We start from the raw sequence: 17,042 nt of genomic DNA, 5'->3' as shown, positions 1-17,042 counted from the left end.
AGTGTGGAGTGCTTGCTCTGTGCTGGAGGGGAAGGGGAGCCAGACACCTGCCCCAGGCTGCAGGGCTCCCAGCTGCTCTGCACAGCCCGTGGGTCTCTCCCTACCAGGATGAGGCGGCACGAGAAGCAGGACACAAATTTATTGTTTTACAGAACACGAAGACAGGTGGCAGCCCTGGCACCAAACAGGAATGCGAGTGCCTGGCAGCGTGCCCAGGGCACCCTCTCCGCACCAGGCGGAGGAATAGAGGCCCAGGCCGTGGAGGGTTTGCCTCATGGTCCCAGCCTTGGGCACCGCTGCTGCCTCCGTGGCGGTGAACATCTGTTCACGCAGCACTTCATAAGAGGCCCCTGCCCCTAGCAGCTGCCAGACCCCAGGGGAGCAGGCAGCATGGGGATGGGGCCACAGCACAGCAGGACATCCAGGGTGCGGGAGGGGAGAGCAGCTGCCTCGGCACGCGGCACAGAGCGCTCTGGGCGACCCCAGATGGACAAGTTGCAGAGAGGCCGAGTCCGGAGCATCCATCTGGAGCAGCTGGACAGAAGGCCTGGAAGGGCAGGCGCTCCCCAGGCTGGGCCCTACAGGGCCAGTGTGTCCTTGATGAGGCGGCGCATGGTGGTGGTGACGGAGGTGCCCAGGGAGTCCGTGATCTGGTAGGAGATCTTGTACAGGTAGGGCTGCACGTCCTTCAGGCCCGTGTCGAAGACATTGTCCACCTCGGACTGGGTAGGCATCTTGGGCAGGTACTCGTGGCGGTTCATCACTTCCACGATGTTGATGACCTTCTCGCACAGCTTCTCGCCCACCTTCTCCCGGCAGATCTGGCGCTCCTGCTCGTTGGCCAGGCTCACCACGTTCACCCTGATGGTCCACACCTCCCAGGGGATGCACTCGTCTGAGAAGGGCCAGCGTGACTTCTTCTTCTGGTAGAACTCCAGGGAGATCTGCCCCATGCCGTCGCCGCCCGAGTTGCGCAGCGCGTCCTGGGGAGAGAGCGCCGGGGTCAGGGGGCCTCCGGGCCACCGCAGCCAGTGCCGTGAAGGCTTTCCTCCAGAGCCCCCCACCCCTACTGCGTGCAGCACCCCAGCACCTCACATGCCCGTGGGCAGCAGGGCAGTGCTGGGCCACCGGTCCCACCGCACCAGTGGAAACTAAGGCAGGGAGAAGCCAAGGTCAAGCCAGCGACCTAGCCCTGACCGGTGCCCCATCCTCTGTATCACCCTGTCCGCAATCATGGGCGGGAAGTTGTGTAGAGCAGACAACCGGGTTTGTTTCATTCTTGTGGCTGCAGAGGAGGGCTGGACCCCGCAAAGCGCCTAGTGGCCCACGTTCCTAGCCCCAGCAGACAGGGCACAGCATGGACGTGCTCTCAGCTGCACCAGCAAGTACAGTACATGGGCACACTCAGGCAGCATGAGGCCATCAGCTCCCTGGGAGACTCAGTGGTTTCATGCCCCACCCCACGACCTCACCCAAAGGCAGCTGGGTCCAGAGCTGATGCGCTCGGCTCAGCGGGAGGACGGCCGGCGGGGCAGGGATCAGCCGTGAACCCGGGGCACTTCTGCAGGAGCACGGGGGACGCGGGACTCTGCCACGGGTCTGAGTTCAGTGCCACCAGCTCTGCACAGCACCCCACAGCGCTCATGTTTGCACTGCACCTCTCTGGGCTGTGACTGCCTGGGACAGGATGGGACCAGCAGAGCTAGTGACAGACATGGACCGCAACGGCTGGCGGCAGCACCCGCCCTCTGCCACGCGGCCCAGCAGCCGGATTGAGGCCACGGTGCCCGAAATCCCCCTAATTAAACCCCGCTGCAACATATGTTCCGGATTTTGTTTTGCCGGAGCCCTGCCACAATCTGTCACGGAGCGGGCGTGGAACAGGCGCCGGCAGGGGCACCGCCAGCTGCGTCGAGCTCCACCCGCCCGGGCTGGGCCAGGCACACAACATGCCATCAGCCACGACACGTGGACCCCACAACTGCGGAGCCCCGCACATGGCCTGGCCGGCGCGGCCTTGTGTCTCCGCACTCGCCTGGCTGCGAGAAGTCACTGCCTCGCGTCCTGCATCCCTGCAAGCCCTCGGCGCCCCCCCGCTGCCCTCACAGGCTCCGTGGAGGCCGCGTCACCCTGTCAGCCCCAGCCACGCAGCAGCTCAGGACCCCTGGAGGACTCACAGCTCAGCCTCCCACCGGAGCTGAGGCCCTTAGTCCTGAACGCCTCCTTTCCGGGCTGAGCCTGGCAGCCAAGCAGCTTCTCTCAGGAGCACCTCCGGGAATCAGCAGGGTGGGAGCAGGATGCGGCTCTCCCAGCACCAGCGAGGAGGGATCGGGTTCCCCGGGCGGCCGGGCAAGGGCCCCGCGGGCGACACTCAATACCTTGAACTCCCCGACTGCCTTGCGCAGTGCCCGGTCCAGCTCCTCGGAGGAGACGCGCACGTAGGTGAAGTCGATGAAGTCGCAGTCCACGTCCTGCGTGCCCACGGTGCCGATGGAGTAGGTGCCCTCCTTCTTGTAGTGGAACTTGCCGGTGCTGCGGTGCAGCAGGATGGTGTGCAACACGGCCAGCATGGCCTCCTCGATCTGCCGGCCCTCCACCGACACCTCCAGCACCTCCGAGCGGCAGTTCATGGCGCCGTGGCCAGGCGGGAGACACGGCGGAGCTCGCCCTGCAAGCACAGAACCAGGCTGGGACTCGGCGGCGCTCCCCGCTCGCCAGGGGAGACCCCCGCCCTGGGCGGCGGACAGGGCTGGCTCAGGACACGGGCGCGCGGGGCCTGGGTGGCTCTGCCATGACCCCCGCGCCTGCCCCTGCCACCGGCTTATGCCCATTGTAGAGACGGGGCAACTGAGGCCCCAAGAGAGGAATGCCTGGAGGACACCGGGCGGCCCCAGCTCCTTGGGGCCAAGTGGGGCGCAGCGAGCTCGGGAGGCAGCGGAGTCTGATACCCTGGGGTCGTGGGGAGGGAAAGCGAGGCAGGAGGCAAGGGAGGGGGTGGGGGATGGGAGGGAAACTGAGGCAAGGGCCCGGGAGACACGACAACGGCCCAGACCGGGGGGAGGAGGGCAGCGGCCCGGCCCCGGCCCTGCCTCAGTTTCCCCCCCGCGCTCACCGCCGCGCACCCGTCCCCTCGGCCGCCCCCGCCCGGAAAGAACCACCGGGGGGCGCTCGGACCGTCCCACCCGCGGCCGCGGAGGGGGGCCGCGGCGCGTACCATCTACTGCGGAGACCAACGGGCTGCCCCGCGCCGCCGAATTGCCCCCGGACCGTGGTAGCGCGCGTTCCGCCGCGCCCTGCGCGGCCTGCCCCCGCTCTCGCGACCCACGGGACTCGCAGCGCCCCGCCACCGAGCACCGCCCCCCCCCCCGCTCTCACTTGGTTCGCTCCAGGAAGAAAACAACCACGGAGAGGCTTGTGTAGGTGTTCCAGAGCGCCCCACTTCCGGGGGCTTCGTGGGCCGGCGCTAGCTCGCCCCCTGGGCCGGAGGACCGTGCGGAGGCGCTAGTGCAGCGCCAGGGCGCGGGGGCGGGGCAGCTGCCCGTGGGAGGGTTTGCTGCTTTGCTTTGCCTGCCCTGTTTCTGCCCCTTCCCATCTCCTGGGCTCCTTCGCCAGCGCCGGAGATGCCAGGCCCAGCTCAGCAGCACTGCACACTACTAAGTCGAGTTAAAAATAAAGAGATGGGACTAAGTGACTTAGTTAAATCGGCTTAAGTTAAGCCACATTGGAGCGTACACATGTACAGCGCCCGGCCGTGGCAGCTGCCATCCCCTCAACTAATGGGTCTCTGGGGAGCACACCTTGGAGCCGTCTTATCTTGCGCAGCTGGGTGTGTCTACACGTGCATGAACACACGGTACATACGGCACGTTTAGTACCCGCACGCCTTTTTAGTGATGCTAATGCGCAGTAGACTCACTCTACGGTGTATTAGCACGCTAGCACGTGACAAGAATAAGTCTACTGCGCACATAGCATCTCGTGTAGACGTGACCTCTGATAGTTAAGTTAACTTTAAAAAGTTAAGCCAGTTTAACTGTCAGGAAGTTAGTACGTGTGTACACACCCCAAGCTCCTGGGGCATGGTGAGCACCCCTGGAGGGCTCACGGGTGACTTAAAGGGATACCAACCTGTTCCCATGGGGGGCATCAGGGTCCCAGATTTTTTGCAGGGTTACGGTGGGAAAGTGAGGCGAGGGGTCACCCCCCCCCCAGGTTTTTTTCTACCTAGGGCTGAAACGCGCAGTCCTTGCTCACACTCAGGCAAGTGCCCCGCTGCAGCCTGGGAGTGCTTGGCCTGTGCTCCTGCTCCCAGCCCAGCCTGGGTGGGACGCCCCTGGTATGGTGGCAGATATTCTCCCTGTACCTGTGAAACCTGGGTGTCATCTCGCTTTGGCTCCCGGGGCAGCCGCGTGTGCTCACCACCCCCGGACTATTTATAGCAGGGCTGTCGGGGCTATTCCCGGCCTGGCTGCTGATGTCATTGGGGCCGGAGGACACCAGGCAAGGGCGAGGGGCCCTGGCTCATCCGATTCTGGGGGTGAAGCAGAGGCCGGAGACGCTGCCAGAACGCCTGGGTTTTATTTTCAGCTCTGGGGGTGGAGTCTAGTGGTTACAGCAGGCCTGGCCGGGAGCCAGTGGGCTCGGCTCTTGGCCTGCTTGACTCCCAGTAAGCCATCGCCCTGCACTATGCCTCAGTTTCCCCACAGCACCATTGGGCTGATCCCCGAGTAGTTAGTTGCCTGCAGCTCAGTGGGGAAGGCGAAACCCACCTCCCCTCCCCTCCCTTCCTCCCCCTGCTGGGTGTCAGACCTCCCTGCACCCAAAGCACCTAGTCTCCAGTCTCCTGTGTATGGGGCGTGAGGCTAGGGTCATGGAGAAAGTGCCCACCACAGCCCCAGCCCTCCCCGCCCTGCGGAGGGCAGCCAACCATATAAATAGCCCGGGCCGGGGGCCAGGGCATGGATCTCGCCTGGGACCGGGCCAGGCTAGAGGAATGCTGCATCCACCATCAGCAAGGGAGCTGCCCCCTCGGACAATGCACAACCACCCCACCCAGGCCTCTGCCCACCCCAGCAGCCACCTGCCCCTGCAATACAGCCCGTACCTGCAGCCCGGGTCCGACCCGGCAGCGGCAGGAGTCCCAGCAGCCGCAGCCCTGCCCCATCCTGCCTGGAGGGGCCCAGAAAAGGCAGACCCTCCACCCCCAGGAACGCAGCTGCTGCCCCCTGCGGGCTGAGCGCGCGCCGTGTCATGGCACCCATACTGCTCTCAGCAAAGAGGGATTCTCAGGCAGGGGCTCGCGGGGCGGCCTGTAATCCCAGCCCCGCTGGCACGGGCGGGCAGCAGCTGGGGGCGGTGTTCGGTGCCAGGACAGCATGTCCCGGGAAGCGGAGCCCGCGGCCCCTGGCAGCACCGAGCAGGGCCGGCTCCTCCCCACGCCCGCGGCCGCTCACGTCCCTCCCGACGGCTCCATTCCGAGCTGGGTCAAAGCTAAATTTACCCTGCCGCCGCCGCCAGTAACTTTCCGCCTGGGCACGGGTGGCCCTGGCCTGCCCTGCACGTGGCTGGAGCCAGCCTGGGGGCACGGGGGCCCTGCTGCAGCCTCCTGGACGGAGGCACGAGGAGACCCCGCACGCGGTGTGCTTGCCCCGAGGCGGCAGCTGCACACTGACCGCGTCCCCCCTCGGCCCACGCGGGCGGGAGCGGCGGGACCCCTGCCCTTGACCATTGTCCTGCGCCGCGCAGAACAACCGCGCCTTTGTGCCGGCCCTGCCAGCTCCACCAGCCTCAAAGGCGCCTTGTTCCCGGGCCGGCCAGGGCAGCGTGGCTTGACCCCAGGCCGAGTTTCCGAGGGCCCCGTGCTGTCCTTCCAGAGCTGGCCCCTGCTCCCCACACAGCCGCCGCCCCACCATGACTCCCGAGCACACGTAGGACCCAGGAGTCCGGGTGGCCGCTTGGCCCCGACCTGGGGCAGCCCCAGTTGCAAGCCCGCTGCGTTCGTTCATTCCTGCCTCGCCCACGACCTGGCCTGGCCTGGGTGCGGCTGCTCCATCACCACCGAGCATCAAAGGGGCCTTTCTTCCCCAGCCCCACCCTGAACCCTGGCTTTGGCCAGAGCCCCCCAGGCACGGAGCAGGTCAGCGGGTGCAGCCTCAGGCTCTCCTCAGGCTGTGGGGCCAACCCAGTTTCCCCAGTGACCCCAGGAGACCTTGGCGCGGCAGCCACCCCCAGCCCCAAAGCAGCGGCAGCCAGGCCGCAGGGACGGGGCTATCACGACTCCGGGCTATTTTAAGGCAAGCGCATGAGCAGGGCGACAGGTGTGGGGCCGCGGGCTGGGACCGGCCGTTCAAGGGCATCAGAGTTTCCACAGGACGCAACGTGTGAATCCCGGCGCCCGCTGTTCCCGCAGCCCCGGCGCAGCTGACACCCGAGCCGGGGCCGTGGCGGGGGCTGGAAGACTCCTGCAGCCTGGCTCAAGCCAGGCTCCATGCCCGGGGGGGCTGCTCTAGCCCAGGCAGGCTGCAGGTCCAGACGGAGGGTGGTCGTGGGCTCCGGCACCTCCTGGTTGTGCTGTGGGGGTCCCTGCCCCTCTCCTCCCAGATCCTCTGACCCCAGAGGCAGCACAAAGATCACCCCTGAGCAAAGCCAGTGGAGAGGGGCAGGCTCAAGGATCCCACCCAGTAAAGCAACCCTAGGAAAGAACAGGGGTCACAGGACCCAGCTCAGTTTCCCTGCTCCCCACTGAAGGGCAAAGAGACCCTAATCTCAGAGGAACCTGGACTGTCTCAGACTGCCTAGCCCCTGCTGCACAGAGCAGCTCTTGGTCCTGCTGCCCCAGGGACAACGTCCCACCCAACCGCTGCCCCATTCACAGGAGCTCCTCCGAATAAAAGCCCCCACAACACCAGCAGCACCCATCAGTTACGCTTCCCCACCCCCCCATGCCGACGCCGGGAGCCTGCAGGCCCGTGCGCTGCACCGCTGGGGCCAGCCCTACACCCACAGCACGGAGGCAGCAGAAGCCGCAGGGGCTCGCAGCTTTTTAATTTTAATATATTAAATAGATACTCATCAGAAAAGAGGAGCACGTGGCTAATCCAGAAAAAAAATAATAGACAAATATAAATGTGCTTTGCAAGGGGTTCATGGGGCTATTTACAGCAAGGGCGGGGGGGGCCAAGGCAGGCACTGTGCACCCCCGCCCCACGATCAGCTATTTACAAAAAGCTTTGATATTTGTACAAAAGAGGCGACAGGAGGGGGCAGCCGGGGCCTGGGGGCAGCACGAGCCTGCTGGGGGGGTCAGCGCCAGGGACGATGCACACCAGGGGCAGGGAAGGCAGCTTGGCCCCCAGCCCCACAGCCAGTGCCTGGCAGGGGTGCAGCTGCCAGCACTTCCTGGCCCAAGGGGGCGGGGGGCAGCAGGCACGGGGCGTTGTGCGTCTCAGTCCGTCACCCTAAAGGCACATGGGTCTCTCCACAGAGAGGGCGTGTGGGCAGTGCCCAGCTGGCACGGGGCAGGGCAGCCCCCTTCCAGCGAGTCCCGGCTCTCTGGGAATGCCATTCGTCTCCCCTCCTGCACTGCAGCGGGCAGGGGAGCAGGTCCATCAGCAGTGCCACTCAGAAGGGCAACGTGTCCATGAAGATCTTGTCCACAATGGGCGGGGGTGGTACCAGGTCCTCCAGCTTCAGGTAGAAAATGCGCTGCAGGCCCTGGGTGCAGAGTGTGCGCAGCTCGGGCAGCTTGCCCAGCAGCTTGGACAGGCAACTGGGGCGGGCAGGCTCACCCGCTGTACTCGACACATGGTCCTTCAGGCAGCCCACGATGCGGTTCTGCAGCTCCTCCACCTTCTTGGGTTCCTTCAGCCCATGCCGGTCTGCAGGGGAGAGGAGGAAGGTCACCCAAGGGTTGCCATTATACCCACTCCTCCCCGGGGGGAGGCAAAGTTGGCAGGGGCAGATCCTGCCAGCACCCCTGTGTCATGGTAAGGGGTTTGCGCCCATGCCCCACATCCCAGCCTGCAGCCAGGCCAGTCACAGTGCTTGCAAGGGCATGCCCACAGGAAGCCCCCAACCCCGGAGGTAGCCAGAGTCCCAGCTCTCAGCTGGGCGTCTCCCCCTGGCCCCCACCTGTGATGATGACGAGAGCGGCGAGGCAGGAGAAGGAGGGCACGTCGATGCTCATGCGCCGCAGGCCCTGAGAGAACTCCAAGATGGAGTCGATCCACTCGCCGAAGCCACGTACACACTGCGCCCGGTGCAGCACCACCCCGTTGCAGAAGATGAGCTTGCCTTCCTCCGGCTTTGACCTGCAGACATAACAGAGCCGTCACAGGGCGGCTGGGGCTCCTGGAGCCTGAACAGGGGTGGAAGTGCCCGAGCAGTGGGGGCAGAGGGGGAGCAGCTGGGACAGACCCACGAGCCTGAGGATGATGCTGAAAGGATAAAGGCTCTGGCTGCAAACAGCAGGGGACCCGAGAGGCACATCCCAGCAAGGGACACGCAGCGCCTGCGGGGACTGGCCTACCTATCCCACACCACCTGGGCAGGGGAGGGAGCAACAAGGCCTTGGGCACTCGCCTGTAAGCCAGCCGCAGGATGAAGAGCTCCAGGAAGGCGGACTCCAGTAGCAGGTCCTGGTCCTGGCGAGGCAGCTCTGCGAAGCCCTGGATCCGCTCGGCCCACTTGCGGATGACATCCATGGAGCCGGCGAGCAGGTCGTAGAACTGCTGCACGTCCACCGCCTCCTCCTTCTCCAGCTGGCACGATGCCGTCTCCTGGAACTGCGGGGCACCATGCAGGGGTTACTGCCCCAGCCCCACCATGGTCCCACCTCTGCCCACAGGACCCAACAGAGCTGCCAGTGCCTGCAGGGCTGGAAGCACCACCTCGCCACAATGCAAGGATGTCCAGGCCCCTCCGCCTGGCCGGCCCCAATGCTACTGGGCCCACTGGCCAGGGGAAGCAAGGAGCTCACTGAGGCTCTGGGACCCCCCAGACCCTGGCTGAGGGTGGTCGGTACCTTGGAGTAGTCCAGCTTGGTAGCACTGGGGATGGAGTCAATGTGCGCCCGCACGAGGGAGGTGATGAGGCTGACGGGGGAAATGTCCTGGGCTTGCTTGGGTTTGGATGGGAGCCGGCCCCGGCGGCCTTTCAGGCTGTCTGTCCGGACCACTGCAGAGAGACAGAAACAGAGTGGGGTGAGAGCCGGGCACGGGGCAGGGAGGGCAAAGCCCCCTCCTTTCCCAGGGCCCCCGTACAGGGGCTGGAAACTGTTGCCCCACATGCAGGCAGGACTGGATCTGAGCTCCAGGCCGAAACCCCCCAAGCCCAGTCCTGGAGCGTCTGAAATGGGGTGAAAGCTCCTGGACCAGATGGGCCCTGGCTCGTGCTGGCTCCCAGCCCAGGGCAGCCGGGGATGGGGGTGCCCCGGCTCAGACTCCACCCCCGTCTCCGGCGGGGCATGCCGTACCTTCTTTGACCATGCCCACGGCAAGGCACTTCTGGAAGCGGCAGAACTGGCACCGGTTCCTCCGCCGCTTGTCCACAGGGCAGTCTTTGTTGGCCAGGCAGATGTACTTGGCGTTCTTCTGCACTGTGCGCTGCAGGGGCAGGGAGGGGCACGCGGCACATCAGCCCCCGGCAAGGAGCAGGGGCAAGAGGCCTGGCTCCTGGCTCCCAGCTCGGGACAGCGGCAACAATAGCCCTTCTGTCCCCTGAATACTTTTGTCGGCCTCTTTCCCACCCAGGCTCTGGCTGCACATCCGAGGGGTTGTGCTCCCGGACATGGAGGGGGTGCAGAAGTCACAGCTATCCCCGGAGGACACACACAGAGCTGCTGCCCCACCTGCCCCGTCCATCTCTGGCCCCACGCAGGGACGGGTCTCAGGATTATCCCCATCCCACAGAGGCAGCAAGGGAGTGAGCTTTGCCAGGTACTTTGAGGATTTCAGGGACAGACCAGAGACCTCTAGGAGGAAGCAGGGCCTTGGTTTCTGAAGCTGGAGCCTCAGGGTCACCAGCTCTTGGGCTATCCCAGCTTCCCCAGCTCCATGGCTGCAAGGAGCTGCTCTGTGTCTGCAGCAGTCCAGAGCGCTGCAGTGTCCTGGGCTGCCCGGGACAGATGTAGCTTCTGGGGACTCTCCCCAGCGGCCCACCGGTTTGTGCAGAGATCAGGGGCAGCCCTGGGACCCCTCCGCTCTCTCCCCCAACCCCGAGCAGCCAGAACCAGGGATGCTCCATCCGGCGAGGAACTGCAAGCCTTTCTCACCTTGAAGAAGCCTTTGCAGCCCTCGCAGGTGCGAACGCCGTAGTGCTGGCATGAGGCATTGTCCCCGCACACGGCACAACGGCCCTCGTTGGTACCAGGGCTGCGCGTCTTGGTGGGTGACAGCGAACCGTCCATCAGGGCTGGGCTGTCCAGGAGGGGTGAAACCTGGCCCAGGGGCAGGCCGGGGAAGCCCGCTGGGGTGCTCTGGGAGAGGGCAAAGATGTCCGTGTCCGCCAGGGGCTGGTCCAGCCGGGGCACTGGCGGCTGGGTCTTCAGGGGGCTCTGGGGGACCCCAGAGCTGTGAACCGAGGGGCCGAAGGTAAAGAAGGCCGGCTGCGGGGTGCCACTTTTGGGTGGCTCAGCCCAGGGCCGCACGGCTTCGTAGCTCTGGGGGGGAGAGTAGGGCCCAAAGGGGCTGTCCCAGGCCGGCCCCGGCGGGTTCTGGAAGCCCGGGGTGGAGGGCGACGGGATGGAGCAGGGGCTGCCGTAGTAGTCCGAGCCACTCGAGGACAGGGTCTCATCCAGCTGGCTGCTGAAGGGGCCGGGGTAGCAGCCGTAGACCTGGAAGTCCTCCAGCTTGAAGGCAGCGGTGGGGGGTGGGCCGGCGGCCGGCAGCTGGCACAGGAAGGCGTCAAACTCGCCAGCGTAGCCGTCCATGAAGGTGCTGAAGCTGGGCAGCGAGGGGGGTGCTGAGAGCTCCGCGCCTGCCAGGTCCATGCCAAGTTTGCCGGCCTCGGGGCTCAGGAAGTCTGCCTGGTAGCGTTCAGCCAGCCCAACGCTCTGGGGCACGCTGCCATACTGTGCCTGGATGCAGGGCATTTCTGCGGGGAGAGGGAAGGAGGAACCGGGTGAGTGCCGGGATGCACCGGTCCGGAGCTGCAGGGGGGATACTGGTCCCTGGCACGACTACCCACCACACTCTGCTCCCACCCCTGCACCTCTCCTCCCTCCCCCCAGACGACTGAGCTGCAAGCTCCACAGGGCAGGCACTGGCTCCCCAGCACAGACAACTGCCTGTGCCCAGAGGCCATGGAGATGGGCACCTTGCCTGGCAGGGGTTGGTCAGCTGCACCCCCAGAGCGAGGTGGCAACATGCAGTTACTCCACCCCTTGCATCCGTGAAGCTGAAGCCCTGCAGGAGCATGTGGACCAGGCTGCCTGGTGCTCCCGTGGCACAAGCCAGAAGCTCGGCCCACAGCAGCTCAGCACCAGGAGCCCGCAAGGCCAGACCTGGGAGAAGCCCTGGCCTGGGGTGTGAGCTTGGAGGAAGGGCAGGACGGGGCCGCTGTGACAGCTCGTCTCCGACACCCGCCCAAGATCGGAGCCGCGTAAATTAAGATTGTCAACGCAGCGCACGAGGTGTGAAAAGCCATAAAAAGAATGAGCTGAGGGGTGGGAGGGCACAAGCCTGGGCTCTGGAAGGTGCCCAGCCCACGCTAGCTGGTGATGGCGCCAGTCTAACCCAGTGGCATAAGCTCGTCCTCCGGGAAGGTCATTCCTAGCCAGCCGTGGGGCTGGAGGCGCTAGGCCAGCAAAGGAAGAAGGGAACCCATGATGGGGCAGGGCCTCCCATGCAGACCAAAAGCCCACGGGGGTCCCTGGTGCCAGGCTGCCCCATATCTGAGTGCCCCCATCACCGCTCTGCCCAGCCCCAGATTTCTGCTCAGGTCATAGCAACACCCAAGCCCCAGCTCCAAGACCAGAAGACGGTTGCTACGAATGCTTGGTGCAGGGCACAAATGAGAAGGGTGGGAGAGGGGTAAGAAGAACCGCTCTGCCCCCCGGGGCTTGCCCGTCAGCACCTTTACTTTGCGGCAGGACAGATGTTTGACCCCTGGCTGCGCCCTGGCCTGGGGGCTTTGCTGCCCAATGCTGGCTGCCCAGCTGCTGCAACGCTGCTGGGGCCATGCATGACAGACCCGTAACCGGAGTCCCTGGCAGAGCTGGCAGCCTCGGGGCCAGGCGATAATGTCTTTCATCTCACGGACCTTTAAAGGTCGTGTTCGGGTGGGCCGCGCAGGACCGCTGAATGCCGAGGCACCAGGAAGCCATGGCACTGGGGGGGGTTTCCTCGTGCTTCTTCAAGCAAGACGCTCCCCCAAATTCAGCTGCTTTGCCCAGTCCCGCTCACCCCCGGCGACGTCCCTCGGCACGCACTTGGGACCCAGGGCTCAAAGAGCTTCGCCGTGGGAGCAGCCGGCCCACCCTTGCTGCATTCGTGCCCAGCCCTGAGCACTGCAGGGCTGCTCAGGCTGAGCTCGGGGCACGGGAACATCAAGGCACCCCTGAGCCGGACTCTGGCTGCAATCCCTGATCCTATTAAACTAGGGGGGTCATCAGCGAGTGCCTCCAGCCAAGGCAGCGTGATGCAGGGAGGGGAAACTGAACTGTCCCGCCAGCCAAGGGGAGCGCAGGGCCAACATTCCCACCTCCCAGAGGAGGACACTGGCCCCGTGCACCCAAAATAGGAGCTTGGCACTGGGCTGTGAAGCCTTGCTAGGATTTACAGTATCCAGCGCCTGGAACAGATGCTCCCCAGCCTCCTTGTGACAATATTTATGAACTGTCTCCAAAGAAGGCCCGAGGCTGGGAAGTGCGGAACCGGCGAGCGGGCACTGGGCACCTTTAATCCAGCCTAGGACCTGGCCCACAGCACTTGTGCATGAGCAAAGAGTGGGGAGAGCTCTGCCAAGGGGAGCAGAGCCATGCCAGGACTGCCCCGGGGAGCTGTGACCCCGGGCGGCTTGAGTCTAGTTACAGCCCTTTGCTCAGTCCCGTCTGCACTGAAGCAGCAGAGGCCTGTGCATGCCTGGGCAGCCACGGCCCCGCTCCCCAGGCACTGCTGGGGGAGTCTGGGCATGAGACAGGACAGGGCTTGGACCCACAGCTGAGCCATCCCCGGCCCACCCCTTCTCCCAGCACTTCTCCCCGAGGCTGCCAAGGCCCCTGGGCAGGGGTTCCTTTCCAGGGGGCTGCAATGGTGGCCTTGCAGAGGTGTCCGGCCCCTGCTGCCCCCCAGTTCCTGGCAATGGAGGAACCGCTCTGTTTTCTGTGGTAAAGAGAGAGGGAGAGCTAAGAGCTCTTGCCCCTCTGCTGCAGGCATCACAAAGCTGGCCCGGGAAGGCTTGGTCCTGGCTGGTTGCCATCGCCTGCTCCATGGCTTATGTAAAGGGAGGCATCCTCCTGCCTTCCCGATGGCGATTCCCGGGGCCAGTGCAGCCCTCTCCCCACAAAACCCCCTGCACCAAAGGAACTGCTCGGAGGCGCCCTGGAGGTGCGTGTGGGGTCCGGGCCCAGGCACCCGTGGGAGTGCAGCCGGGGCAGGACACAGGGCCTGATCCTGGAAAGAAGCTACGGAGCCTGACCCAGCCTCCCACCCGGGCTGCCCATGCCCGCAGGATCCCACGTGGGCCTCCCACCCCGCCGTGCAAGCAGCCAGTGCCCAGCGCAGGGCAGAGGCTGGGGCGAGAGGCGGGGAGTGTGGGCAAGGGCTGCCAGGTGCCCGGGCAGAGGCTGCACCTGTTGCTTGCTCCAGCCAAAAGATGCACCCCCACCCCCCGCTTCCCCCACACGGAGGAGCAGGACCTCTCCCGGTCTGCCCCACACTGCCCAGCCCCCTGGTTTGCAAACCAAAGGTGGGGGGGAAACCTGCTGAACCCCCCAGACCAGCCCGGGCAGCTCCTGGTAATCCCAGGGCAGCTCCTGCACCCACCCAGCCCAGCGGACAAGAGGCAGCACCTGCCCAGGCAGCAGCTGCCAGGGCTGGGGGCGGGGGAGTCCCTCTCCACTCCCTGCTGCTGCTAATGTGGGGGGCAGCTCAGCCCCCCACGCGTGCCCTGGGACCCCCCAGTCATCGCAGCCCCCCACGTGCTCCGGACACCTCCAGAGCCTCCACGCCCCCCGCGTGCATCGGGACCCCCGCAGTCATCACAGCCCCCCGCGCGCTCCGGTGCCCCCACACCCCCCCGCGTGCACCGCAGACCTCCAGCGCCTCTGCCCACCCCCCGTCTCCGGAACCCCCGCAGTCATTGCAGCCCCCCGCATGCACGGCAGCCCTCCAGAGCCCCCGCACGCGCGCTCCCGGACCCCCGCAGTCAGCGCAGCCCCCCGCGTGCAGACAAGTCCTCGGGAGCCCCCGCACCCCCCACGCGCGCACCGGAGACCCCGCGTGCTCCGGGACGCCCGCAGTCATGACACCCCCCCCGGCATGCCCCGGCGCCCCCAGGCCCCCCGCGCCCCGGGCGAGCCCCGCACGCACCTGGCAGCGGGCGCGGAGCGCGGCGGTGCGTCCCGTCGTGGCGCGGCCGCGGAGCCGGGCTGCGGTGCGGAGCCCGGCGGGCGCTACATGCCCCGAGCCCGTGACGCAGGCGGGGCGGGGGCGGGGGGCGGGGCCCGTGACGCAGGCGGCTCCGGCAGCCGCCAAACAAGGCGCGAAGGGGCGGTGGTTCCGGCGGGCGCGGGGGGCGCGCGGTGACGCACGCGGGGTTCCATTGACGCAGCCACGGGGCTTTGATCTATAAATAGCCGGAGCGGCCCCGAGCTAAAAATAGCGCCCCGGGGGGGGGGGGACACACGTCGGGGCAGGGAGAGCCGGCGGGCGGGGTGCGGGGGCAGGCGCGGGGCACTCACTTACACACACACACACACACACAGGTACACATGCACACACACACGGGCACGCATGCACGGGCTCACATGCACGGACACGCGGGGTCACCTCGGCCGCCCCCAGGACTCTGGGGCCCCCCCGGGGCCGGGCCGCGGTGCGGGCAGGTCCGGAGCCCCCGTCAAGCGGGTCGGCGCCGCCCCTGTGGCGGGGCCGGGGAGCGGCTGCGCCCCCCCCCGGCCCGGGCACCCCGCGCTCACCCGCCGCCGGGGCCCGGGGGTGCGGGGGCCGCCTCGCGCCCGCTCAGTCACCCGCTTCTTTTTTCCGCCCGGCGCTCCCGCCCCCGCGCCTGGCTGGGGGCCCCGTGACGTCACGCGGGCCTGCTGACGTCGGTGGAATCCCAGCGACGCAGCAAGGAGCTAAAAATAGCCGCGCGCCCCGCCCCGCCCCGCCCCCCGCGCCGCGCTCGGCCCCCGGGGGTGCCCTCCGTGGCCGGCGCCGCGCCTGGATGAGCCCCGCCGGGCTCAGCGCACCGGAGCCGGCCTCGGGAGGCTGAACCTGGGGCCGTCCCGGACCGCGGACACACGGGCGAGCAGTGCGGATCTCCCCCGGCAGGGGGCAGCGGGTGTGCACCGCGTGCACGCACACAAATGCATACGTACACATGCACACGTGCGCACACAGACACCCTGGTACACATGCCCACCCTTTACCGTGCGCACACGCCCATGCACACGTCCGTGCACGGTCCCACACACTCATGCACGCACACAGTTCCAATTCCGGCAGCGTGTGTGCATGCGCACGCTCCTGCACACTCACGCACTGGTATACGCATACACACATGCACATGTATGTGCACCCTCATGCACACAGACAACCCCATACACATACACTTGCCCGTGCGTGGGACACGCCCATGCACATGTCCTATACACATCCATGCACACACCCATGCAGACACACAATTCCCACAGACACTTGTATGCACACCCCCATACACATAAATGTACATGCATGCACACCCTCATGCACATGAATGTGCATGCATGCACACACCCACGCAAACATACATGCACATTCGCACACACCCATGCACACACAGTTCCCATTGTCCCCAGCAGGGGGCAGCACATGTGCATGTGCACTCTCTCTGCCCCCCCCCCCCACACACACACACACACGGCATGCAGGGTGGCACAGGTCTCCATGGCTCCAGCCCATGGGGCTGCCAACACTGGCACAGGTCCAGCCAGAGCCCGACATCAGGGCTGCCACCTGGTCCTGCTGACATGAGCAGGGCAGGGCCAATGTCCTGTGCAGACACACCCAGACCCGGGTCCTGGACCGGCCACGTATGTGCAAGGGGTGGTCAAGGGAACGGGCCAGGGGCACTGCTGGCCTGGTGGGTGCCAGTTCTGCCCAGGGCCAGGCCCACAGCCCTGGGTAATAACTGCAGCCGCCTCCACTGGAGTTCAGGCTCCAGTGAGTTCAGGCACTGAGTTGGAGGGGAGCCCGCCTCCTGCCTGGGGGATCCGGCTGCACAGCCTGCCCCTGTCCTGCACCCTCTAGACCAGGCTCCTGCCTGCCTCATGGGAGAGGGAGGGACTGGACCAGGGCCGCCACGCAGGGCAGTGGCAGGGGCCCCACTGTTGCAAGCCTCACCAGCACAGGGCGGGGGGGGGGACAGGGACCGGGTCTGGGACCCACCAGCCCCTGGGACCCGGCTCCTTCCAGTGCCCCAGTCCCACACTCTGCACCAGGGCAGCTTGTCTGCAGCAGGCAGCAGCCCACACCCGTGCCTGGGACAGCACCCCTCACTGCACAGGGGTGAAGAGCACAGCACGCCAGGCTGGGCCTATCACTGCAGCACCCAACGCTCCTCACCGTCAGGCCTGGGCAGCAGGATGGAGAAGCCCCTTAGTGACCCACAGCCCTGCAGAAAGGCCCTCAGGCCTTCTCTGCTTTCCCACTAGATGTGGCGTTGGCTGCGAGGTGGCCTGGGGGTGGCCACGCCAGACACAGGGTCTGGGTGGCAGGCTAGGATGACCGTGCGCGCGCACAGCCTGCAGGGAGCTGGGTGCGCTGCCCCCATACCCCAGGGTCATTGCACGGCCCAAGGGCACGTAGCTAGTGGGCGGCACGTCCCTCTCAGAGTTAGCCCTG

General features: G+C 66.2%; 2 protein-coding genes across 4 annotated transcripts; both read right to left on the bottom strand.

The window, feature by feature from the left end:
- Positions 1-121: 121 nt before the first annotated feature.
- Positions 122-3,190, bottom strand: ATG101 (autophagy related 101). 2 transcript variants are annotated; one of them, XM_006264624.4, is made up of 3 exons: positions 3,113-3,190; positions 2,379-2,668; positions 122-983 (listed from the first exon to the last, which is right to left on the bottom strand). In XM_006264624.4, exons 2-3 carry the CDS (start codon positions 2,628-2,630, stop codon positions 579-581), a joined length of 657 nt encoding a protein of 218 aa, XP_006264686.1. In that variant the 5' UTR covers positions 2,631-2,668; positions 3,113-3,190; the 3' UTR covers positions 122-578. The 2 variants fall into 2 exon arrangements, with proteins under 2 accessions (XP_006264686.1, XP_014460319.2); XM_014604833.3 differs by lacking the exon at positions 3,113-3,190 and having other exon boundaries at positions 2,379-3,090.
- A 3,837-nt stretch (positions 3,191-7,027) lies between these two features.
- Positions 7,028-15,259, bottom strand: NR4A1 (nuclear receptor subfamily 4 group A member 1). 2 transcript variants are annotated; one of them, XM_059718051.1, is made up of 7 exons: positions 15,137-15,259; positions 10,271-11,091; positions 9,473-9,602; positions 9,023-9,174; positions 8,581-8,783; positions 8,131-8,309; positions 7,028-7,877 (listed from the first exon to the last, which is right to left on the bottom strand). In XM_059718051.1, the coding sequence occupies exons 2-7, from the start codon at positions 11,087-11,089 to the stop codon at positions 7,621-7,623; spliced, it is 1,740 nt and encodes a 579-aa protein (XP_059574034.1). In that variant the 5' UTR covers positions 11,090-11,091; positions 15,137-15,259; the 3' UTR covers positions 7,028-7,620. The 2 variants fall into 2 exon arrangements, with proteins under 2 accessions (XP_059574034.1, XP_014460317.1); XM_014604831.3 differs by lacking the exon at positions 15,137-15,259 and adding an exon at positions 14,529-14,849.
- Between the last annotated feature and the right edge of the window lie 1,783 nt (positions 15,260-17,042).

The sequence above is a fragment of the Alligator mississippiensis genome, chromosome 15 (genome assembly GCF_030867095.1).
Source record: "Alligator mississippiensis isolate rAllMis1 chromosome 15, rAllMis1, whole genome shotgun sequence".
NCBI classification, from domain to species: domain Eukaryota; kingdom Metazoa; phylum Chordata; order Crocodylia; family Alligatoridae; genus Alligator; species Alligator mississippiensis.
Note: the sequence above shows the minus strand (reverse complement) of the source record. Positions and strands in the feature narration are given on the sequence as shown.